We start from the raw sequence: 24629 nt of genomic DNA on the forward strand, positions 1-24629 counted from the left end.
AGAGCCCACTGCAGCAGTGTTCAGGCCTGCAGATGGTCTGGGAATGCCTTCCACACTCTTAAGTCCCTTAATTTCAACGGCTTTAAGCAGTATCCAGTTTCCAAGAGTCTGTATTTTTTCTTCAGTCTCCTTCACAGCATAAAATGATCTGTCCTTTCAGAGGGAAAATATTGCACAGTTTATTCAATGGTTAAAGCCCTTGGCACAGTGAATTGCTCATAGTAAGTGCTAAATTAAATGGTGGTGGTTATTATTTACTGAAAGCTTGCCAGTGCCAGGCCCTGTGAAAGGCTGTGGGGGCACAAAGATGAATGGATGGGAGGACAGATGGAGGGATGGAGGGAGGATGGATGGATGGGTAGATGGAAGGATGCATGGAAGGAGGGAAGGGAAGGAGTAAGGAAGGGGAGATGAATCAGGTCAACTGATATTTACTGAACTCTTGAAAAATTCAAGAGCCCAGTGGTGCAAACAGACAGGTGAATGTGAAGAAGCGTTCTGGAGGCGCATTGGCAGAAGGGGTGTAGGGGAGGGTCACGGCTGGCCTCAAAAAGCGGAGTCTGAAAAGGTGCAATGAGCTGGTTGATTTTCCTCCATCACCCCCCTCCCCCATAGACTTATAAACAGCCCACTGAGAGCAGAAATCTCATCTGATCCCCTGTTGGCTGGAACAGGGCCTGACCGAAGAGGGAGCATTAAGTGTTTGTGGATCGAATGCGTGGATGAGTGAGAGGGGGCGGAGGGGAAGGATGCCCGCCACCGCGCCGGGGACTTCAGGCAGAGGGAGTGGCACGTGCAGAGAAAACGCACCCTCCGTGCCTAGTATTCCCCGATCTTTCCTGCCAAACCAGAAATAAATCACATATGACAAGCATGAGTGTAAACCTTAATATTTTTAGAAGGAAAAGAAAGGCTTAAGCTATGACTTGCCATTTGGACATTATTAGTGGTAATGGGTGGCTTGGTGAGAAACTACGATCAATGTGAATATTTAGAAATAAATAATCAGCGTACTCCCTTTTTGCCTGTACAGAGATTTATGCCTTTCAGGTCTCATTCACATCCATTCCTTCATTAACCCGTGACTACAAGGGCTTAATCGGTGCAAACTCTAAACCCTATGCAAATGCAACTTACACACTAGCTGTCTCTTTCTGTTTACTGTGATCCTCTCAAACATATCTGGTGTTCCAGGGTGTGTGATAAGGTTGGTTTCCAGATAACCGCCCCCCCCCCCCGTAAAGCTGTCTGCACGTATGTATGCATATTCAAATGTGCATGGAGATTCCTCTCCAGATCTCCTGCTGTTTTTAAAAGATCACAAACCTGTGCCTATAAAAGAATTTATAATTCATGAAGGATCACTATTTCAAATGAACATTTTGGGCCCTGAGCCCACTTTTTACTGAAAGACCTCCTCAGAGTTTGGATTTATATTTTATTTTGCAGACACTCACGGAGTGTACTGCTTACTAAGCACTTTATCAATATTAACTTGTTTAACCCTTGCAACACACCTGTGTTGTAGGTGCCCTTTGTTGTCACCGTTTTACAGATGAGGCACAGAGAGGTTAAGTCCTCTCCCTGAGGTCACACAGCTAACGTGCGGTGAGGCAGGCTTCACACCAAGGCTGTCTAGCTTCTTCCTTTTTCTCTGCACCTGATTTTCTGGCTTCAATTTCAATTTTATTAATGTTTTCCTACACGTCAGGGCTTAAAGAAATTCGATATGTATTTTTATTGTGGTAAAATACATAACATAAAATTTACCATTTTAACCGTTTGTAGGTGTACAGTTCAGTAGCATTAAGTATATCCACGTTGTTGCACAACCATCACCACCGTCCACCTCCAGAACTTGTCCATCTTCCCAAACTGAATCTCTGTCCCCGTCAAACCCTAACCCCCCTCCCCCTCCCCCGGCACCCACCCTGCTACTTTCTGTCTCTATGAATTTGCTCTAGGGACCTCCTATAAGTGGAATCATACGGTATTTATCCTTTTTGTTTCTGACTTACTGAGCATCCTGTCCTTGGGTTCACCCACGTTGTAGCAGGTATCAGAGTTTCCTTCCCTTTTAAGGCTGAATCATATTTCATTGTATGGATGGACCACTTTTCTTTATCCACTCCTGTGTTGATGGACATCTGCGTTGCCTCCACCTTCTGGCCACTGTGAATAATGCTCTATGAACATAGATGTGTCGGCGCCTGTTCAAAATTCAGTATATTTTTTAAAATTTATACCTGTATTCGGTAGCACCTGGGCATAGATTAAATAACTGCTGGTCTTAGGGCAGGTCTGATGCTGCAGCGCTTCCAAACGATGCTCGAACTCAAGGGCGGCACTTCGGGAGTTCGGTTTGGCAGGTTAAGGCAGGGTCCCAGGTGAGGGAACTAGTTGTCCCAGAGCACGTGCACCGCCATGCCAGCTGCCACTCGGCGCCTTCGCCCCGCGAGAGCACACGACCCGTTATCGATGACGGAAAGTTGCGCCGAGCACGCTGCAGCGGCCACCCCAGGCGGTGGGGACAGCGTGGCAGCATCACCGCGAGGCTGGCGGCTGGCTGGTACAAGAGGCGTTGTTCAAAGTTTTCTCCTTGAGCCGCCGGCGGGATTGTCGTTTCCAGTTAGAAAGCAGTGGGACTGAGAACTCAGGTCAGTGGCTGGTGCGCGCAGGCGCCACTGGGCCAGCGGGTGTCCTCGGTGAGTCTGGAAGGTGGGCTTAGGGACACACGGCAGGAGGTGGTCGGTAGGCAGCCGGAACTCTACACCAAAGGTGAGATCCAGTCAGAAACCAGAGGCCCAGGGAGCACCGGGGGAAATGCTTCTGCCCAGCTCGCAGGCTTAGCAGAGTCTGGTCACCAGGGGGAGGCCCCTCTCCTGCCTGTGCCCCCGGCCCCCGCAGCTCACCCAGCCTCCGGCTCACATCCGTTCTCAGGGGAGGGAGCTGGGAGCTGAGGGCAGGGTGGGCATCCACGCGCAGGCGCCCTGACCTCTGCTCTCGCTGCCCTGCAGATGAAGGCCTGTGGGACATGTTTGTGAAGGACATTCCGCGGGGCGCCACGTCCTACACCGCCAGCCTGGACAAGCTCAGGCAAGGAGTGACCTACGAGTTCCGGGTGGTGGCCGTGAACCAGGTGGGCTACGGGGAGCCCAGCAGCCCCCCTGCTGCCGTGTCAGGTAGGAGCCCTGCGGGAATCCCGGGGCGATGCCCCTCCTTCGGGGGCAGGGAGGGTGACCTGGAGCCACGGTGACGGAAGGAGGACCGGCGCGCGCCTCGCGAGGAGCTGGGAGGACGGCGCGGGCCCCGCGCGCTCCGCACTCCCGACCATGCTGTGCGCCAGCCGTTCTGAATTCTCCTCTCTCCCTGAGCACCGGAGCCACCAGCTCCAGCCAGGCAGGGTCCCCCCAGGGAGGAGGCTTCCCAGGCAAAGTGGAGCCCAAGACCCTCCATGAGGGGACGCGACCTCACTGTAGAGCCATGGGCTGGTTTTGAAAAGCAAAGCTCGCCCCCAGCAGCCACCGGGGAGTGTGTTAGCCCTTGACACGCGGTCGTGTCCTACGGGGGCCCCGGTGAGCCCTGTGCCTGAAGTGGGAGGTGCCCGCCCCCCGCCCTGCTCTGGGCGGAGCAGGGCACACGGGGAGGCCGGGCTCCCTTTCCCAGAGCTCGAGTGTCAGCGGCGACAGACTCTGTCCTCACCAGTGACGTGGCAAGGGGTGTGGCAGCTGGGGGTCAAAGTGACTGCCCGAAAATCAGGAAGGGCTTCTCGGAGGAGGGAGCCCGGGTCTGGGTCTTGAAGGGTGCAGTGGGGCGGCTGCAGGGAAGGAGAGCCTGGGACGAGGCAGAGGAAGTAGCAGGTGAGGAGCCCAGTGAGGACCAGCGGGCGGGGAGGGGAGGGCAGGTGAGGCTGGTCCCAGGTACGCGTGAGAAGCGGGTCTCCACCCCGCCTGCACCTTAGGGTCACCCCTCGGGAATGCTTAGAAAACAGCCACGCAGGGCCCCACCCTGGACAGCAACTGCATCGCCGGGGGCACAGGTCTGGGCTTGATGATTGTCTAGCTCCGCAGCGGTCCTTCCGTGCAGCCAGGATTGCGAGCCGGGCTGTAGAGGGGTTGAGTGAGGGCTGGCCACTGGAGGTCATCTGGACAAGGGAGCAGGCCAAGTCCGGGCCAGAAGCCACGAGAGCTTTCCTTCCAATCAAGACAAATCTGTTTCCCTTCTCTGCAGTCACATTTGTTCAAGCCGCTGACTGCACTTGTTCAGATTGAAAGCATCCTTCATCCTTTCCTGGTCGTGAGCCTGGGGAAAGGGTAGCGTCTTGGGCGCTCAGGCCCCTGGTCTAGGGGCAACATGAATCCCAGGGGCGCTCAGTGAGAGGGGTCGCAGGAAGGACCCGGGCACCACTCGCTTGTTTAACGAACAGTACGTAGAAAAGTCAAATTTTCCTCGCTTCCTTCATCTTTATTAAGAAAATTGTAAACACACCCCAAAGTAGAGAGAATAGAATAAGGCACCCCCAGCACCCATCACCCCAGTTCAGCAATTCAGGATATGCCTCCCTTGGTCCATGAGCAAGAAATCATTAGAAAGCAATTCCAAACGCACAGAGCTTTTCATTGCACACGCGCGTCGCCGGTGGCAAAGGCTAGTTCCTACGTGAGCATGCGGATCCGGCCCTTGAGGTCACGGGGCGCCGTGGCTGGACCGTTCCTCTGAAATCCGTCGCATCCCCGCGCTGGCCTCGGCTTCCAGCTGGTCGGCGGTCCGCTCATCTCATGGTTTCGAGAAGCCAGCAGGCCGTCCGTCCCCTGCCGGCACCCCTCAGGCCCCGCTGTGCAGACCGGGGTTGGGGAGCCCGGCCTGGGGCTGGAGTCCTGTAGCCGCCCAGGCCTTTCTGCCCAGGCCTGCTCTGCGCCACTGCCCAGAGGTCGGCTTGGACGTGTTGGCCTTATTAGATGGAAGACTTAACGTACAGCCTGAAATCCAGCTCATGTATTTTGGATTTAAAGTGCTCCCTGGGCTGTTACGTGATCCAGAGCAGACGTCCCCCTCGCTCCCAGGGTGCACACGCTTCGCGTCCACCCAGTGAGGTATTTAGCATAAGGGAGAGGTCTTTTCTGGGGGTTTCTGCTCCTGGGAGCCAGACCTTGGGCTCCACCTGTAATGGGCTTCCTGTTCCGTCCCTCACGTCCGATGCCCTGAAACAGGGAAGCTCGTGGAAGGCACGAGTGGGACCCCAGGGCCATCCGACACCTACCGAGAAGCAATTCCCATTTTTCTCGTCTTAGTAAACAGAATAAAACATGAGGAAGACGATCCTTCTTCAAAGCAACTTTCAAGTGAAACCTTTTCTGTTCGTTCTGGGAAAACGTTATCTAAGGGGGGCCCGTTGTTCGGCTCAGCTTTGCTGGAGGATCGAAATAGATAAAACACAGCCCAGCCTCCGGGGCTGGGGGCCCTGATGCAGCGGAGAGGCCGACAGGTGGTCAGGCAGGCCCACCCAGCCGGAGGGTGCGAGCAGAGGTTCCTGGGCAGGTGTGGGAGGGTCCAGTGCTCGGCACGGGCAGGGCTCGGGTCACGGGGTTCCCAGGCTTAGACTGACCGCACCCCGAGGCCAGTAGGGGCAGCACTGAGGCCTTTTAGGAGGGGCCGACTTCCCACCTGAGAACGCTCTCTGTGATGTCAAGGGTTTGAGCACAACGGGAAGAGGCGACACAGTTGAGCAGTGGTTCCGGTGGCCCAGGCGGCGGTGGTGGTGGCCCGGGGGGTGGCAGCGGGGATGGAGGTGGCCGGGGGACTTGGGGGCTGTCTGGGAGGGAAGCCCCAGCACTGGGAGAGACGAGCAAACCCAGGCGCTTTTGTTCCTCCCTCCCTTTAACCCAGACGACATTTGTAAGCAGATGAAATTGAGAGAATATAAACACGATGGCCAGGGTCCAGGACAGTGAAGTCTCTGGGGTGGGAGCGGCGGGGTGGGGGTGGGGGGGTGACAGGACCCTGGGCCCAAAAGAGACGGTGGAACCAGAGCCTTGTCTCTGGGTCGGTCTGCCCGTGACAACCCAGCCCAGGCAGGGGGGTTTACCCTCCCCGTGCCCGGGGCTGCCTCCGAGCCCTCCCCTCCCCCGCTCACGGCAGGGACGGAGCTTCTGTCCCACGTGACCGTGCCCGTGTCGCCCTTCAGCTCAGATGGAGGCCCCGTTCTACGAGCAGTGGTGGTTCCTCCTGGTGATGGCGCTGTCCAGCCTGCTCGGCATCCTGCTGGTGGCGTTCACCCTGGTCCTGCACGGCCAGAACAAGAAGTACGGGAGCTGCGGCCCAGGTGGGACGGCGCCTGCCTTTCCCCGTCTCCCCACGGGGGAGCTCTGGAGCTGAAACGTTTGGGGCTTCCCTCCTGGATCCGGGGTGCCCACATCCACATTCCATTTCATTCGATGAAACAGGCACAACAGACATCCCTTCGGAGGCAGCAGGTGCAGGGAAACAGGAGCTCTGGACCTCGGCCACCAGATTCTGTCCCAGCTCCGCCCTCAAGTGGGCCTTTGGGTCATTTGGCCTCTGTGAGTCTGTTTCCTCATCTGCACTGTTGCTCAAATGCAGGAGTATTTTGTTAAGCGATGATTAGAGAGCGGAAAGCGTTAAACAGATGAAAAATCTCACTCCAGTATCATGAGGACAGTGAGTGGGGCACGTCTCAGGCATTCGGTGTGGCTCGGGGATGGTACAGAATCGTGTCTGTGGCCCAGCGCTTCTCCCTAACACAGGGTGAGCACCTGCCTTAGGTCCCGCATCGCAGCTCTGAGGCCTCTGTGGGCCGGGTCCCCGGTGTTCCCAGCACAGCCTGGCGTGGCGTTGCTAAAGGAATCACCGTCATTAGAGAAATGGACAAACCTGGGCAAAGCCGACCGCGAAAGGGCCCATACAGTGTGACTCCGTTTACAGAGAGGTCAGGAACAACCTAGTGAATGGATGTTTCTAGAAGGCAGGATGGTGGGTGTTCTTAGTGGAGAAGTATAAGCAGCGAAGGTCCGTGAGGGAACCTCACGGGGTGCTGGGAACACTCTGATACCTCTGTGAAGCGGGGGCCAGCAGATCCCCCGACCCCAGCCCCCAGCACCATTGTCACGGCACCAGAAGGGTTCATCAAACCAGGCACCTAAAGTGCCTGCCATTTGCTTTTGTAACGTTAAACCATTCACCCCTCCAAGAAAGGATTTATTTTTTCTGTATACATTCACTTCTAACAAGTGTTCGTAAGTCAGATTTTATTCCTGCGGGATTTACAGAGTATGAATGGCATGTCACTTTACTGAGCTAATGCTATTACAGAATCCTATGTCTGGCGCAGAGAAAATCTCCCCGCTTTCACTCTTCTTCTCCGTCTGGGAAACAGACCTGAAAAGTCCGATCTGACCCGCAGCTTCTGATACTCAGCCTCACCCTGGAGCATTCATTTAATGTCATCATTGAAGCCCAGGGGGAAAGAAAACAGAAAAGAAACACTTGTCTACCAGCATGTCCCCCTGCCTGCCCAGGAGACGCACAGAACCTAAACCTTTGCCGCTGCAGCCTCGTTCTAACCCTGCTGCACGATCCTGCTGCCTCGTACGACGTCAGTCCCCTTCCGATAACAGTTTCCACCTGCTCTCCTCCCATCAACCCAAATCCCTACTCACAAGCAGCTTCATCCTTCATTCACCACTCTCTGTGTTCTGCTGGCTTTTCCCCGTTGCACACGAGTAGAACATTAAGGTGAGGTGAGGGCTGTGGGATCCCCAGCAGAGAGGACCCTTGCGGTTCAGAAAGGCTGGTGAATTTTACAGACACACAGGGTGCCCCTGGTGTGTGCTCGGGCAGCGTCCCGGGGGCTGGGATGTAACTAAGAGCGTTATTGTGCGAGCGTAACTGGGTCTGTGCTCCAAGAGTTTATAGTCCGGTAGGAAGACAGACAGATGACCACAGAGAACAAGCCAGCACAGGAGAAATGCAGACGTGGTGACGGCACCACGGAGAGGAAAAACACAGGGCGAAGACTTCAGGGTCCAAAAGTTCTCTCTGGTCTCACGACCCTTGAGCTGTGACCTGAAGGAGGCGGTGAGCGATAAGTCAGGAAGATGGCTGGGGGAGGGGCTCCCAAGGTGGGGGAGGGAGAAGGGGGCTAGACCAGCCCGAGCAGAGGGACAGCCGTGAGGACACACCAACTCTCATGCCAAACGAGGTCGGAGCCACCGGGACCTCTTCCTGTCCTCGAGTTACTTGTAACTTTGGCCGGCTAATGTATTTTAGAATATGTTTTGATATGTATTTATAGACTTATTTTAAGTAGTTTTCAGTTACATTCACAGACACGTGTGACCATCATCACCACAGTCAGTTCTGGAGCATTTTCACGACCGCAGCAAGAAACCCCGCACCCTCTAGCTGTCACCCCGTATACGGTTACTCTCCACTTGCTGTCTTGTCCTATGACTGTGAGGCTTGTATTTTGAAATGTATTGAATCTTTAATGTCCTCAATGGTTTACAGAGTTCACCGTATTCTGAGTGCTCTTTAATAAAATACTGATCAAAATACTCGGAGTTTGGTGTCGAGCAGAATAAACACCAAAATGCGAACGTCGTTTTGCTGCGGGGTTGACGTGCAGCCTCTCTCCGCAGCCTGACTCTGCCTGTCTGGTGGGCTGACGCAGGCTGGCCGGGCCCTGGGCTCCGTCCAGCAGGCCATCGGGGAGCAGCTTACTGAAGCATCTGTGCTCGTTTCCCCGTCCGGCTTTAGGTAAGAGCATCTCCAACATGGAGGAGTCCGTGACCCTGGACAACGGGGGATTTGCCACCTTGGAGCTCAGTAGCCGCCACCTCAACGTGAAGAACACCTTCTCGAAGAAGAACGGGACCAGGTAGGGCTGCGACAGCTCCAGCCCCCGTGCTGCCTCCACCTGAGGACCCGCTCGGCTGGGCCCACGCCCACGGGCCCCCCAGTGGGGCAGCGCCGAGCCGGGGGGGGGGCAGCGTGGTGGGGAGTTAAGGACGTTTTAAAGACATTTCCAGAGACAGAAAAAAAGGGCAGGTCTCAGGTGCAGGGACGCGGTCTCGGGAGGTCTCCCGGCCCCAGACGGGGCGGGCGTCACGCGAAGCTGCAGGGGGACTGCGAACTGTTTGCATTGGTGGCCAGAATGATGCCAGAGGCGGTGGATTTCTCCCACTCAGCCTCGAAGCAGGCCAGAGGGTGGGTCAGGAGGCCTCAGTGCGGGGGTAACTGGTGTCCCCGTCCCGCCCAGGTCCCCGCCTCGGCCCAGCCCCGGCGGACTACACTACTCAGATGAGGACATCTGCAACAAGTACAACGGTGCCGCGCTGACCGAGGGCGGGACCCTCCAGGAGAAGTCAGGGGATGCCACGGAGTCTGAGGTGGGTGCCTGTTACACGGGGCCCCCGCCCTCCCCAGGGGCCCCGCTTCCCCCACAAGCGCCCCAGTCAGTCTCTCACGTTCACGAACAAAACCAGTTGAAGCAGCCGGTAGAGAGCTGGGGCCCGGTCAGTCCTAGACTGTTTGGTTTCAGCAGTGCTGAGCCTTGACAGGGATGAAACTCACCAAGCTCTTTGATGGACGCGCAGGCCCGCCCCACCCCTTGGCATTCATGCTCTAAATCAATATTTAATCTAAAATAAGTCTCACCTTCCTTCTGATCTGAACTCAGGCCTTATTGAGCCCTGAGGCTCCATAGAATGGCGTCTTTTAAATGGTGGCTTGTGTACGCGCTCACGGTGGGACCGGGACAGCAGGGCATGGCAGGGTGGTACAGCTCGCTCCGTCGGCCCCATGTGCTCTGTTCACAAGGACGCCGGGCCCCCCGTCTGTACCGTAGGCGTGGGCACGGGGAAAACAGCAGAAGCAGCGCTGCACACGTTCAGAAGGAACATCTGTCTACGGTTGAGGGGCTGTAGATTTTCCAGTGAAACGCTGCAGACACCGACCTGCCTCTTCCTGATACGGAAGCCGCAGCTTGTACCAAAAGCAGCACATCGGGAAGGGGCAGCTCCGCCGTCCAGCACGTTCTGGCTCAGCGATTAGAGACAGTCACCAGCACGTGCCTTGATCTGTCCTCGGTTCCTGGGCCTGCTGCGCTTAGACCGTCAGGCCTCGCGGATGGTGTTCACAGTGACCGGGCGTCAGCTCTGCGGGCTGCACTCTTCACGGTTCCGCGTGTGCTGAGCACTAACTGGGCGCCTGCTCTGGGCCGGGCACGTGCGTTCAACGCTCACACCAGCCCTGCGAGGTAGAGCGGTTCTCGTCCTTGTTCACACAACAAGCCTGAGGCCAAGGTCGTCCCACATGCAGGTGCTGAGGCTGGACACACACCCACACAACCACACCCCCCCCGAATGTGTCCAGAGCTTACTGACCCCCGCCCTCACCATCTCCTGCAGCCCAGCTCCCAGGCACCTGTGGCCGTTCCCAGCGCTGTCAGGACTGGATTCATCAGTTCTGGATTCTTTGTTCATGAAAGCATTCTCAGAACGGGCTGATAAGAGGCATTCAGTCTGCTGCTCCTCTCACACATGCGGGTGTTTTCAGATGCAGATTTCAGCTGATTTGCGTGGAGGACTATTAAACGCGTGCAGGCACCGAGCTAGGCATATGCACACACGCATACGTGCACACGTACACGCATTCCTAAGTACATACACGTGGACACACGTGGAGGAAGGAGGCAGGGAGGGAGGACGGCGGGGGGAGGGGAGGAGAGGGACGTGGAATCCACAGTACGTCCTGCCAGGAGGTTGTTCGGGTCCTCACGTAATAGATCAGAGCCGAGGCTTGACGAGGCTGTGTGTGTGTGTGTGTGTGTGTGGTGCACGGGCCTCTCACCGCCGTGGCCTCTCCCGTTGCGGAGCACAGCCTCCGGACGCACAGGCTCAGTGGCCATGGCTGACGGGCCCAGCCGCTCCGCGGCATGTGGGATTCTCCTGGACCGGGGCACGAACCCGTGTCCCCTGCATCGGCAGGCGGACTCTCAACCACTGCGCCACCAGGGAAGCCCTTGACGAGGCTTTAGAACGTCTTCCCCAGACACACACTGATGGGCCTCGGGCTCGCAGTTCCATCTCTCCTGCCAGACCTGCTGTGCAGAGCTGAGCTGTCGTAGCCCCTGGACGTGTGGCTGAGTGAAGGAGGGGCCTTGACAAGCCCTGTGCCTGGAGGAAGGGGTTCCTTCTGTGAGTCCCACAGATGCTTTTTGGTTCAAGAAAGTTGATCAGAGCTGTGGATGCTCTCTCCACCCAGGATTTTCACCTTGAATCTGGGGCTCCAGGCCCCCCTGAAGCCTGTGGTAGTCGCCTCCAGCGAAGGCCCCGTGGAGTCCAGGCTAAGAACTCGCACGTCTGGGCTCTCTGTGCGCTCCTGGGTTCTCAGGTAGATAGGATGAGGCCCATCTTTCTTCCAGAATTCTGTGCTCCATAATCTTGCTGGGTCCCGACGTTGACCCTTATGATTTGGGAGAGTTGTAGGCAGATGCGTGGGATCCCAACAGAGGGATCTTGGGAGTGCCAGCTCCAATGGGAGCACTTCCTTTGAACCACATCTTTTAAACAACCAGACTGAGATGTAATTCACATACCACACAAGTCACCCATTCGCCATATTGGTTATTTAGGGGTGTGTGTGTTTTAGTTTCCTCAGATTTATGAGCTTCTCAAATCTTCTTCTGTTACTGATTTTTAATTTTATTCCATTGTGGTCAAAGAACATACTTTGTATATTTTCAGTCCTTTCACATGTATTGAGCCCTGTTTTATGGCATAGCATCTGGTCTGTGCTGCGAGAATTCACTTGAAAAGGTGTGTTGCTCTGCTGTTGCTGTGTGGTGAGTTTCGTGTGTGTCTGTTATGCCTGGTTGGTTTATAGTGCTGTTCAAGTCTGCTACACTCTTACCTTCTGCCATCTGCTGTACTGAAGTCTCCAACTATCATTGTTAACATTGTCTATTTCTCACTTCATTTCTGTCCGTTTTAATTTCATGTATTTGCAGGCTCTGTTTCTAGGTGCATATATGTTTATAACTGTTGTATCTTCATGATGGATAGACCCTTTTTATTAGTACAGAGTGTCCCTCATTGTCTCTAGTAACAATTTTGTCTTAAAGTCTATTTGGTCTGATATTAGTACAGCCAACTCCAGTTCTCTTTTGGTTCCCGTTCACATAGTGTATCACTTCCATCCTTTCACTTTCAACCTATTTGAAACTTTGCATCTAAAATGTGTCTCCTGCACGCAGCATATAGTTGGATCATGTTATTTTATTCATTCTGCCAATCTCTACCCATTCACCAGGTTGTTTAATCCATTCACATTTAATGTAATTACTGCTAAGGCAGAATTTACCTCTGCCATTTTGGTGTTTGCCTTCTATAAGTCTCATCTCTCTATTTCTCTCTTTTTCCTTTGCTGTCATCTTCTCTTTTGAGTGGGTATTTTCTAGTGCTCCATTTATAGTGATTGCCCTAGTATCCGTATTCGCTTCAGATTTATACTAAATCTCTATATTTCTGTATAGATCCATTCCCTCCTCCCCTCTTTGTGTTATTATTATACATATTAAGTCCATATATGTGGCAACCCCAAGAATGCATTTTTATAGGTATCCTTTGATAGAATTTTGTGTCTTTTAAAGAAGTTGAGAGAAGAAAGGTGAGCAAGTATCTATTTAAAGTTTACCATTTTAACCTTTTTATTTACTATTTCTGGTTCTCTTCATTTCTTTATGCCTCTTTGCACAGCTGTTGTTAAGTATGTTACATTTCTATATATTACAGGCCCAACAATACAATTATATACATATTATTTTATGAAATTCCTATTTAAATCAGATAAGAGAAGAAAGGAGAACAAATAGGTAATTATACTGTCTTTCATAATTCCCTATGTAATCACCTTTGTTGGTGCTTTTTGTTTTTTCATGTGGATTTGAATTACTCTCTGGTGTCACTTGCTTTCGACCTGACAATCTTCCTTTAGTGTTTCCTGTGAGGCAGGTCAGCTAGCAATGAATTTTCCTGTTTTTGTTTATCTCAGAATGTCTTTATTTCACCTTCATTTTCAAAATAGTTTGTTGAATGTAAGATTCTTGGTTGACAGTTTTCTTTCAACACTTTGAATGTGTGACCCCATTGTCTTCTGTCCTCCATTTTTTCTGATTAGAAGTCAGCTGTTAATATTATTTGAGTTCGGTTGTTCTGGTTAAGTCATTTTTCTCTTGCTGACTTCAAGAGTTTCCTTCTGTCTTTGTCTTTCAGAATTTTAACTATGATGTGTCTGGGTGTGAATCTTGTTCCGTTTATCTTACTTGTGGTTTATTGAGCTTGTCAGGTGTGTAGACTTTTTTTTACCAAGTTTGGGGTGTTTTAAGTCATTACTTCCAGTATTTTCTCTGCTTCTTTCTTTCTCTTCTCATCCTGGTACTCTCACTATGCTTATGTTGGTACACTCGGTGTATTCTCACATTTGGTGGGTGCTCTGTTCTTTTTTTTTTCTTATTCTTTTTTCTGTTTGTTTTTCAGATTGCATAATCTCTATCATTCTATCTTAAAGTGCACTGAGCCTTTCCTCTGTCAGCTCAAATCTACCATTGAGTCCCCCTAGTGAATTTTTAAATTTTGGTTATGGTATTTTTCAACTCTAGAATTTCTCATTAGGTTCTTTTTAAGTCATTTCTGTCTCTTTATTGATATTCTCTACTTGGTGTGGTAGTGTCAGCATACTTTAATTCTTTACACATGGTCTCCTTCAGTTCTTTGTTAAAGTCCCCTACTATGAATGTGTTACTGTCGATTTCCCCTTTTATGGCTGTTAGTATTTGCCTTATGTATTGAGGTGCTCCTGTGTTGGGTGCATAAATATTTACAATTGTTATATCTTCTTCTTGGATTGATCCCTTGATCATTATGTAGTGTCCTTCTTTGTCTCCTGTAATAGTCTTTATCTTAAAGTCTATTTTGTCTGATATGAGAATTGCTACTCCAGCTTTCTTCTGATTTCCATTTGCATGGAATATCTTTTTCCATCCCCTCACTTTCAGTCTGTATGTGTGCCTAGGTCTGAAGTGGTCTTGTTTTTGTATCCATTCATCCAGTCTGTGTCTTTTGGTGGGAGCATTTAATCCATTTACATTTAAGGTAATTATTGATATGTATGTTCCTATTCCCATTTACTTAATTGTTTTGGGTTTGTCATTGTAGGTCTTTTCCTTCTCTTGTGTTTCTTGCCTAGAGAAGTTCCTTTAGCATTTGTTGTAAAGCTGGTGTGGTGGTGCTGAACTCTCAGCTTTTTCTTGTCTGTGAAGGTTTTAATTTCTCCATCAAATCTGAATGAGATCCTTGCTGGGTAGAGTAATCTTGGTTGTAGGTTTTTCTCCTTCATCACTTTAAATATGTCCTGCCACTCCCTTCTGGCTTGCAGAGTTTCTGCTGAAAGATCAGCTGTTAACCTTATGGAGAGTCCCTTGTGTGTTATTTGTTGTTTTTCCCTTGCTGCTTTTAATATGTTTTCTTTGTATTTAATTTTTGATAGTTTGATTAATATGTGTCTTGGCATGTTTCTCCTTGGATTTATCCTGTATGGGACTCTCTGCGCTTCCTGGACTTGACTAACTATTTCCTTTCCCATATTAGGGACGTTTTCAACTATAATCTCTTCAAATATTTTCTCAGTCCCTTTCTTTTTCTCTTCTTCTGGGACCCCTATAATTCAAATGTTGGTACATTTAATGTCCCAGAGGTCTCTGAGACTGTCCTCAGTTCTTTTCATTCTTTTTTCTTTATTCTGCTCTGCAGTAATTATTTCCACTATTTTATCTTCCAGGTCACTTATCCGTTCTTCTGCCTCAGTTATTCCACTATTGATCCCTTCTAGAGTATTTTTAATTTCATTTATTGTGTTGTTCATCATTGCTTGCTTCCTCTTTAGATCTTCTAGGTCCTTGTTAAATGTTTCTTGCATTTTCTCGATTCTATTTCCAAGATTTTGGATCATCTTTACTATCATTATTCTGAATTCTTTTTCAGGTAGACTGCCTATTTCCTCTTCATTTGTTAGGTCTGGTGGATTTTTACCTTGCTCCTTCATCTGCTGTGTGTTTTTCTGTCTTTTCATTTTGCTTATCCTACTGTGTTTGGGGTCTCCTTTTCGCAGGCTGCAGGTTCATAGTTCCCATTGTTTTTGGTGTCTGTCCCCAGTGGCTAAGGTTGGTTCAGTGGGTTGTGTAGGTTTCCTGGTGGAGGGGACTAGTGCCTGTGTTCTGGTGGATGAGGCTGTGTCTTGTCTTTCTGGTGGGCAGGTCCACATCTGGTGGTGTGTTTTGGGGTGTCTGTAGCCTTATTATGATTTTAGGCAGCCTCTCTGCTAATGGATGGGGCTGTGTTCCTGTCTTGCTAGTTGTTTGGCATAGGGTGTCCAGCACTGTAGCTTGCTGATCATTGAGTGAAGCTGGGTGCTGGTGGTGAGATGGAGATCTCTGGGAGATTTTCGCCATTTGATATTACATGGAGCTGGGAGGTCTCTTGTGGACCAGTGTCCTAAAGTTGGCTCTCCCACCTCACAGGCACAGCAGTGACTCCTGGCTTGACCACCAAGAGCCTTTCATCCACAAGGCTCAGAATAAAAGGGAGAAAAAATAGAATAGAAAAGAAAGAAAGGAAGGAAGGAAGGAAGAGAATAAAATAAAATAAAGTTATTAAAATAAAAAATAATTATTAGGATGGGGTTAAAGGAGCCGCTGATTGGGGGCTCTGGCTCACTCAGGCCAGGGGGGAGGGAGGGGCACGGAGTGCGGGACGAGCCTGCGGCGGCAGAGGCCGGCATGACGTCGCACCAGCCTGAGGCGCGCCCTGCGTTCTCCCGGGGAAGTTGTCCCGGTATCCCGGGACCCTGGCAGTGGCGGGCTGCACAGGCTCCCCGGAAGGGAGGTGTGGATCATGACCTGTGCTCGCACACAGGCCCCTTGGTGGCGGCAGCAGCAGCCTTAGCGTCTCATGCCCGTCTCTGGGATCCGCGCTTTTAGCCGCGGCTCGCGCCCGTCTCTGGAGCTCCTTTAAGCAGCGCTCTTAATCCCCTCTCCTCGCGCACCAGGAAACAAAGAGGGAAGAAAAAGTCTCTTGCCTCTTTGGCAGGTCCAGACTTTTCCCCTGACTCCCTCCCGGGCAGCCGTGGCGCACTAACCCCCCGCAGGCTGTGTTCACGCCACCAACCCCAGTCCTCTCCCTGCGCTCCGACCGAAGCCCGAGCCTCAGCTCCCAGCCCCGCCCGCCGCAGAGGGGGAGCAGACAAGCCTCTCGGCCTGGTGAGTGCCGGTCGGCCCTGATCCTCTGTGCGGGAATCTGTCCGCTTTGCCCTCCACACCCCTGTTGTTGTGCTCTTCTCCGCGGCTCCGAAGCTTCACCCCTCCGCCACCCGCAGTCTCCACCCGAGAAGGGGCTTCCTAGTGTGTGGAAACATTTCCTCCTTCACAGCTGCCTCCCACTGGTGCAGGGCCCGTCCCTATCCTTTTGTCTCTGTTTATTCTTTTTTCTTTTGCCCTACCCAGGTACGTGGGGAGTTTCTTGCCTTTTGGGAGGTCTGAGGTCTTCTGCCAGCGTTCAGTAGGTGTTCTGTAGGAGTTGCTCCACGTGTAGATGTATTTCTGGTGTATCTGTGGGGAGGAAGGTGATCGCGTCCTACTCTTCCGCCATTTTCTCTCGAAAACCTCCTTCAGTTCTTTGAACATATTATAATAGCTACTTTCAAAGTCTTTGCCAATATTTGGGGCTCCCCAGAGGCTGCCTGCTTTTTTTTCCTCTGTATGGATCACACGTTCCTGTTTTTTGAAAACAGCTCACTTGTGATAATATATCGTATCAACTCAGAATACTGATATTCAGCCCCCGCTGGTTGTTGTCATTGTTGTTCGCTTATCTGCTTATTTGTTTAGTGACTTGCCTGGACCAGTTCAGGGACGTCCGTTTCTTCAGCAGTGTATACCCTCCGATGTCACCCCTCAGAGCTGCAGCCTTGGGCACACGTGCAGTTTCCCTGACAACCAGGGATGACCGGTCTTAGCCAGGGTCCCCTTGTCTCTCGTTCTTGCCTCCCTATTAGGATTCTGGGTTGTCTCCCACCACGGGTATCACACCCAGCTGTTAACCTCCACTACCTGCTAGCTCTATCATTTTTGACAAAGCTCCAGGGTATAAATTACTCCATAGTTTGATCCAGTTACAGCCCAGCCCTTTTGCAGTGGCAGGATGTTGTTAACCTTTGAATTTTTCTCTAACCCCCGAGAGGGCTCTCCTTCGCTGTCTCTTTGCCTGGTTCTGCTGCTAAACTTCTTGGCCGGTTTATTATTACTTCACTTGTTGCTATCGTGGAGCTGCCAGCTTCCTCTCAATTTCTCACCCCTGTGGCCGCCATTGTTTCCAACAATGCCCTTAGGCCTGCTCTGGTCCAAATACAGACATTCCCCTCGGGCAGAGCAGGGGAGCTCTCTATCCTTAAGGACTGACTCTCCCCCTAGCAGGACCTCTGTGTCACAGCACCAAAGCTGGAGTGGGGCCAACAGCCCTCTTCTCCATAGTGACGCACTTGCTGAACCAGTGGGGTGCTGGGTGGAGACGGTAGCCCCTGGTCTTCTGGGCAGTGTGGAACTTCTTCCGTCCTAGCCAGCTGGGGTGGGGGCGATCAGGGCTCAGTATTCTCGACCTGCTGTGCCTGACGCACATCGTCCAGCCTCCCAGCGAAGGCTGCGTGAGGGAAGGAAGCCCGTTCTCTTGGCCATACCTGCCCGGCATAGAGTTCTGCACTGCGGAGCTGGGGGCGGGCAGTTGGATGAGAAATGCCAGCAGCTTCAGGTCGAACCAAATTGCTGGACTAGGGGCTGGGTCTTCTTGGCCACATGTGCTCAGAGTGGAGCTTCTGTCACCCTGGGCTGAGGGGCGGGGGGGGGGGGGGTGCAAATCATAGGTCAAGTGGCTCAGACGCTTGCTAGTTTTAGTGATTTTAGATTTTCTGCAGTAAGTCTTCCCCCCTTTGCTATATGCCCTTGGCACCAATTCCAGGGACTCTAAACGTTTATAAGATCATTTTCCCCAGTTAAATCATTGTTCCACTAGGGAGAGGACCTGCTGGCTCCTGTGACCGTCCTGGAAGGATCTTTGTATTGATGATTGGTTGACTGGGGCGGGGTCTCCTGACCTCCCTTCCTGTCCACCCGCTCCTCCAGAGCCAGAAACCCTATGAGGTCTTGGCCGGAAGAGCTCTTTTGCAAAGCTAATATTTCACTAAAAAAAAAATAGTGATGCCATCCTTTTCTCCCAATTTTCAGAAATATTGCTCAAGTGAAAATTCTAAGAATCCGTTCACAGGTGCACACCAACCTGACTGATCAGAGTTGCTCTGAATTAGGCCATCAGCGTCACATGACACGTGCTGTGGCTCTCTGTGTACCTCTGTTTAGGAAGAAGAGGCTCTGTCTCTGTCTTATCGCACAGATGCTTCTGAATTACATCAGGGCTACGGTTCAAATCGCATCTTAAAAATTGTTTTCGAAATCCAAAGAAACAGTTTTCAAGATCTCTCCTCCAACCAACTTAGACCAACCCCCTCCTGCTTAATTAATTCCCTAATAATGTTTGAGCCTTTCATCTCGCCCATATAGTGCCCACAGTGCTGAGATTATCTCTATTAGCAGCTTGCCAGGCGTCCATGCACCTTTAGAAACTCTCACAGCCCGTCTGCCAGCACATCCAATCACAGGCTGGCCTTCTACGGTTTCCTGGGAAACCAACACACAACGCTATTTCATTATCACACAGGAAACTTAAAAAAAAGACCCTGCAGTGTTTCCTTTGTGTCAATAATTCTAAATCACTAAAATACATCCTCATGAAAAAATAATAATGTCATATAAACAATAAGCAGGGCAGGCAGCAGAAGGACGAATGGCATTTTAATTCAGTGCCTTCTTGTGAAGGCAAAGGCAAGACCTGAGCAGGAGCCAGGAGGCCCCGCCCCCGCCCCGCCTCCGCCCTCACCCCCGCCCCCGCCCCCGCCCTCGTGTGTCATGAGACCTGGGTACCTCTCACTCCCCCTAAATGAACAGGAAGAAGCTAAAGGAGCAGCTCTTAGTCTCTCCTCTCCTTTCTGCACGATGGTTATCAAAACCATCTCTCACAGTGGCTTTTGGGACCACTCGGCTGGACCTGCAGCCCTGCCGCTCAAGGCTGCCAGCCGCCCAGCTTGGTCCCCACGTGAAGCACTCTGCCCTTCCAGATGCAGTGGGAAAAATCCCAGGGCAGGTTCTGACTGGCTCAGCTTAAGCCGCATGCCCACCCATTAGCCAGTCACTGCTTTCTGAGGGTCAAGCCCTTCAGCCCATGTCACAGGGAAAGGTGGGACAAGGGTCACTTCCTTCAAAGGGTCACACTTCAGACGCAAACACTGGGACATCACTGTGAGCTGGACAGCCGACCCCGACTGTCTCCTGCCAGGGCCTCTTAGTGCCCACATTTGTCACAGGCCTAGAGGACACATCGCTACTAGAGGTCTCCAGTGGAACTACATTTTGTTAATCACGTGGACATACACATGAGTGTGGGACACGTGATGTGTTCATTCCCGAAGCAGCGCTGGACATACTCTGAGAAGTGCTGGCTCCTGCAGGAACGCAGAGCCCCCTTCCAGGCCGCACCTCGGTCCCTCGGTGACTGTGAACCCGGCTTCCCCACATCCTGAACAGCTGCAGGAGGGGGGACAAGGGTAGAAAGAGGGGAGAGAAGTGCCCCGGGACACCCCCTGGGTGTGGGACGTGTTTATAAAACGAGTGACCGCCGCATATGATGGCCTTTCCATCACTGGAGAGACCTGGTGTGAGACCCACCCATGGAAGTGTCTCTAACCTTTTATACAGCTGGGGTTGAAGGCGGCCCCGAAGGGTTACTGAGAAGCCTCTGTCTCTGCCACCTGGGCTGCGATGCCAGAGCTGGGTCTGCCCCCACTCTGTCCCCAGCCAGTATGACCCTGACATGGTCACTGCCTCTGTGGGCCTCCATTCTCTCCAACACAAAATGAGATGGAACCCAATCGCGACTTCTCACGTTCGTCCTCACGTGGTTGGGACGGTGGGTGGGGAGGACCCCAAACACTGAAGGGTGAGATCTTGAATCTTAACGTTCAGCCTTCAGCTCATCATAAACCCTGACCCCGTCTGTGAAACCAGGAGCCACATTGCTGTCGTCCAACCCTGAACATCCCGTGAATTCCTCGTGAGGAAAGAGGGCTTCGGTGTCTTCCTTCCCGAGCTTCAGGAAATTTAGAACCAAAATCAGTGTCTGAAGAAGTGACAGACCCAGCTCAGGGACTGATAACAGATTGCTCAGCTTCTCTCCACGAGCTCTGTCCTCCTTTCTCTGAGTTTACACAGAGCTTGGCCTCGTAAGCCCCGCAAGGCCTCTAGGAAACAGATGAAGATGAATCTTAACCACCCGCCACCCATGCAGGTGCCTGACCTCTTATCTGGAAAAGATGCACTTTCGAGAACTGCGCGTTTCTCAGGTTGGGGCTGAGTCCCGTATCGGGTCACATCCCCAGCGGGGCCGGGGGGCACTCTCGCGGAACCCACTCGTGTTTCTGCAGCAACCCCTGAGGACATCCACACCGGACGGCCTCCCAGCAGTTCAGCTCGGGGTCCGCGGCACTTGAGCTCGACGCAGGTCAGGCTCTGCCTCCAAACAAGTTGCAAAAACAGCCTTTGGTTTTCAGTGCATCATGGGCTTGGGACTGACGTCTAGGGGGTGGTGAGCCTGTTCAGCTGCTGTGCAGGAGGGGCTTGGAGCCGGGAGCCCCGAGGCCTGGGTGGCCAGGATCAGGGGAGGCTCCCACGCCGCCCAGGGCCCACACAGCCCTTTTTCATCCATAAGCCGGAATCCTCACTCCCACCTCGCAGGGTCATGGTGCAGCGACAGAGGTGGCACGAGGCTACTCTGTTGTGAGCAGTGTCCACAGGAAAGAAGCCTGTGCTGCCTCTCGGCATCGCTGTCCAGTGATGGAGGAGCTGTCCTCCACCTCTGGGATGTGTTGGGAGGGCGTTTTTGTCAGCCCCCGTTTCCAGGAGCTCTGCCTCAGCCATGTATGATGTCACAACACAGATGGTTTACATTTAACGTCCTGAGAATTCCCAGATCTGTGACCCACCGTTGCTACTTTATGTAAATATTCCATTTAGAGCAAGGGTTTCAGTCTGTGTCTGAAAAATCCCAAAAGTCTCTGGCTGCACCGTATGTACACGAGGAGTGTCTGCACAGCCAAGAGGCCGCCCACTCTCACAGCACAGAATGCTGCTCCCCAGGTGAAGGCCAGAAGGCAACTGTCCCCTCCTCCCCTGCCCGCACCCCAGCCTGGCCACTGCTCAGAATCCTCCCAGAGCCTCCAGGGAATACACGTTCCAGGGCCCCATCCCAGACCCACTGAGTCAGGAGAGCAGAGCGGGAGCCGCCGCCCAGGAAGCTGTGCTCTTCCAAGACTTCCCCGGAGATTCTGAGCCAGCATTAGGGGGACACGCAGTCCTTTATACCACCCAGGCCTCCGTCACCCTGCGGGGAGAGGAAAAAGGGCAGGTGTGACTGAGCCCTTGACGGCTCGGCCCTGGAGCCCAGCGGGGAGGCGCCCTGCCCGTGGGCGGCTGGAGTGTGAGGGACCAGCCAGTCACCCGCCCACTGCCCACGGCGACCTTCACCTGGCAGGGTGCCCCGCGAGGGGAGGGGCTTTACTCGGCCACGATTCCTGTCCCCTCCCTGAACTTGAAAGGCCGGAAGCCACCGTGCCTGCAGACCCATTTTTGGCACATGGAAGGTGGCCTCTGTGAGGTCCGGGGTAGCAGGCGCGGGGAGGAACCCCTGTGCTTTCAGGGTCTGGGGAGCGTCTTGGGTGCGGGTCCTCACAGCAGAGCCCGGCCAGCCTGGGTACCATCCCCACCCACCAGGGGGCAGGAAGCTCCCAGGAGTCAGGGGAGGGGCCCCGGGACCGCCTGGCAGGTCTGGGACAGGGGAACCGGGAGCCCTCCCTGCTCTGGGAAAACACTTCGGCCTCCACTGTCTGGATCAGCCGACCTTCCAGCACTGAAAATCCACTCCCAAGACCACACAGCACACGGCACAGAGTTTTACTTCAAGAAAATGAACATAGAAACGGTGCGGGCTAAATGCTCTTACTAGAAACTGCTGCTTTGTTTTGTAGAAAGAAAAGGGGGGAAAGACCCTCAGAGGGACTGATCTTGAGCCGTCAATGGGTGGCCCACTTCCTCCACCAGCTGCTCGGGGGCCGCATGGTGAGGGGTCAGGTCCCTCAGTGCCTGGAGAGGGAGGGGCCCGTAGCACTTCAGACACCACGACGCCACGTTCATTTACGGCGTCCTTTCTTGGCAACCTCCCCGCGGAGATCGGCATGGACGTGACATTCCCTGGAAATGTGTGTCCCATGAAGGACAGACCTCCTCCTCACCCCCTCTCAAGCTCAGGATGGGATCCCATTGGTCTGTGGGAGCCTGCGTCACGGCCTTGGGCAGGCTATGGCCCCTAGGCCTTCCACATTCCCGTGCTCTTCTGTACTCTGCACTGCGAGGAAACACACCATCCCCTTGAGGCTGTGTACACCTCTCCTGGGTGGGAGACGGGGTGTAGACCTCTCCTGGGTGGGCGATGGGGTGTAGACCTCTCCTGGAGCACGAGTGCAGTGCAGACCCTCCGGGGACGGGCTCAGGCACAGTGATGGGTTGGGGAGCAGAGGCTCAAGGGCAGTGAGACAGCACATTGCCTGGCTTGGCGCAAGCTCAGCCCGGGTCTCTCGGGGGGTGGTCCGGGGGCTCCGTGCGCGGCTTGTGTGGAGTGTAGGAGGTCTGGGGTGGGGGAAGTGGGAGGAAACAGGTGACCGGCACCATCCCACCGTGGGCGGCCAGTACTGGTCCCCTTCCTGGCCCTTCCTGTTCCCCGCTCAGCCCTGCTGCCCACGGCCACGCTCCCGCATAGCTCCCCCCGTCTGTGACCGCCCCAGTGTCCACGGGCCCCCTGAGCTCCCCCCAGCCCCCCGGCCGCCTGGCTGACGCCTCGCTGTCCATCCGTCTATCCGCAGGGCACCGAGTCCGAGTCCGAGGACGCGCTCCCCCAGCACTCCTTCGTCAACCACTACCTGAGCGACCCCACCTACTACAACTCGTGGAAGCGGCGCGCGGGCGCGGCCCCGCACAGGTACGAGGCGGTGGCGGGGGCCGAGGCCGGGCCAGCCCCGCGCGCGGTGGTCACCACGCAGAGCGCCGTGTTCGCGCCCGCCGCCCACGGCGCCCGGACTCCGCTCACCGGCTTCTCGTCCTTCGTGTGAGCGGCACCGACCCCGCGGCGACCCTTGTTAAGACAGTCAGCTCTGGGAACTGGGCTCCAGCTTGGGTTTAAGAGGATCTGACGCCTGATGATTGATTTTACCCACTTGCGAACGCGAGATTGCAATTAGGAAAGTTTTTTTTTACTGGCTTTTTGTAACATCGCTGCAGGAAGCGGGTTTCTTTGTTTTTCTTTTCTTTTTACGAGAAGGTGTGTTTCACTGGTGCAAGGGCTCGTCACCCCGACCTGAGAAGACCTGAGCCCTCGGGACCCGGGCTTCTCCATTCTGCGCCGACTAGGAAGGCTGGGGGGTGGGAGACGGGGGTCCAGGGAGGCCGCGCCTCTTGCAGGCCGCTCCCTTCTCTTCTCTAACCCCTGCCTGAGAACCAGCGGCCCGCCTGGGGCTCCATCCCACCGTCTCCATCTCCGGCGTGCGAAGAGCATGTGTGTGACCCAGGCTCAGGGCCTCCGGACCCAAGGGCGTCCATCTCTGAAATGTTCTCACTCGGCAGTTTGTAGGCGAGGAATCGGCTTTAAGGTTCCAGGCCGCGGGGCCACAGATTCCAAGGTTCCGTTCGGCGTCCTTCCAGGGGTGAAATATTCGGGGCTCCCCCTTCCTTTCTTCCTTTCGACCTCGCAGCACAGGAGCAGGAAGCACCCCTGCTGGGAGCCACCGCCGTGGCCCTCGGCAAGCTCGCTCCTTCCCTGACAGCACAGCACACGGCCAGCCCGCCAACCCGAGCGAACGAGGCAGCGGCTGCAGAATCGCTCGCTGTGTTAAGAGGTGTGCATTGTTAACCAGAGTATTTTTAAAATCTTTTTATCTTTTTTTAAAATATGTCACATGAAATGAATGAGTCTCAGCTGTCTCCAGGTGCCTTTTTATTAATTGTTTAGCTTTGTACATGGGAAAGACGAAGAGCGACTGTCTCCAAGTATAGCAAAACGGCTCTGAGAAGACGGGGTCCCCAGCCCCTCCCCCCGCCCCCCGTGCCTGCCAGGCCCTGCCGTGCGCGTGGCCCGCGGCTTTCCTTGGAGCGCGCGCGGCCTGGGGCCTCCGGGTTCCCGCCGCTGCCACGACTGGTGTGGCTGTCCCTTTCCCGACCCCAGGCCAGCTCTTAGCCTTAATGGATTTTCTGGAAACCGTTTTTTACTTTAATTGTTACTGTTTTGTTTTCGTTTCTTAGCTAAATGGAAATAGCGTGAACTATTTTGAAACTCCAAACCGTAGCTCTG

At 53.5% G+C, this 24629-nt stretch overlaps 1 protein-coding gene across 1 annotated transcript in view; it reads left to right on the forward strand.

Annotated features, from left to right (window-relative positions):
* SDK1 (sidekick cell adhesion molecule 1) overlaps positions 1-23394 on the forward strand; it is a gene marked incomplete at both ends in the record, with an annotated part of 814918 nt that extends 791524 nt beyond the window's left edge. The window contains 5 exons of the mRNA XM_082671251.1: positions 3018-3182; positions 6185-6322; positions 8776-8896; positions 9278-9407; positions 23149-23394. Of these exons, the coding sequence (XP_082527377.1) occupies positions 3018-3182; positions 6185-6322; positions 8776-8896; positions 9278-9407; positions 23149-23394 (800 nt within the window). The remainder of the gene's footprint in view (positions 1-3017; positions 3183-6184; positions 6323-8775; positions 8897-9277; positions 9408-23148) is intronic.
* Positions 23395-24629: the final 1235 nt, after the last annotated feature.

The sequence above is a fragment of the Grampus griseus genome (genome assembly GCF_964374135.1).
Source record: "Grampus griseus genome assembly, chromosome: 14".
Lineage (NCBI taxonomy): Eukaryota > Metazoa > Chordata > Mammalia > Artiodactyla > Delphinidae > Grampus > Grampus griseus.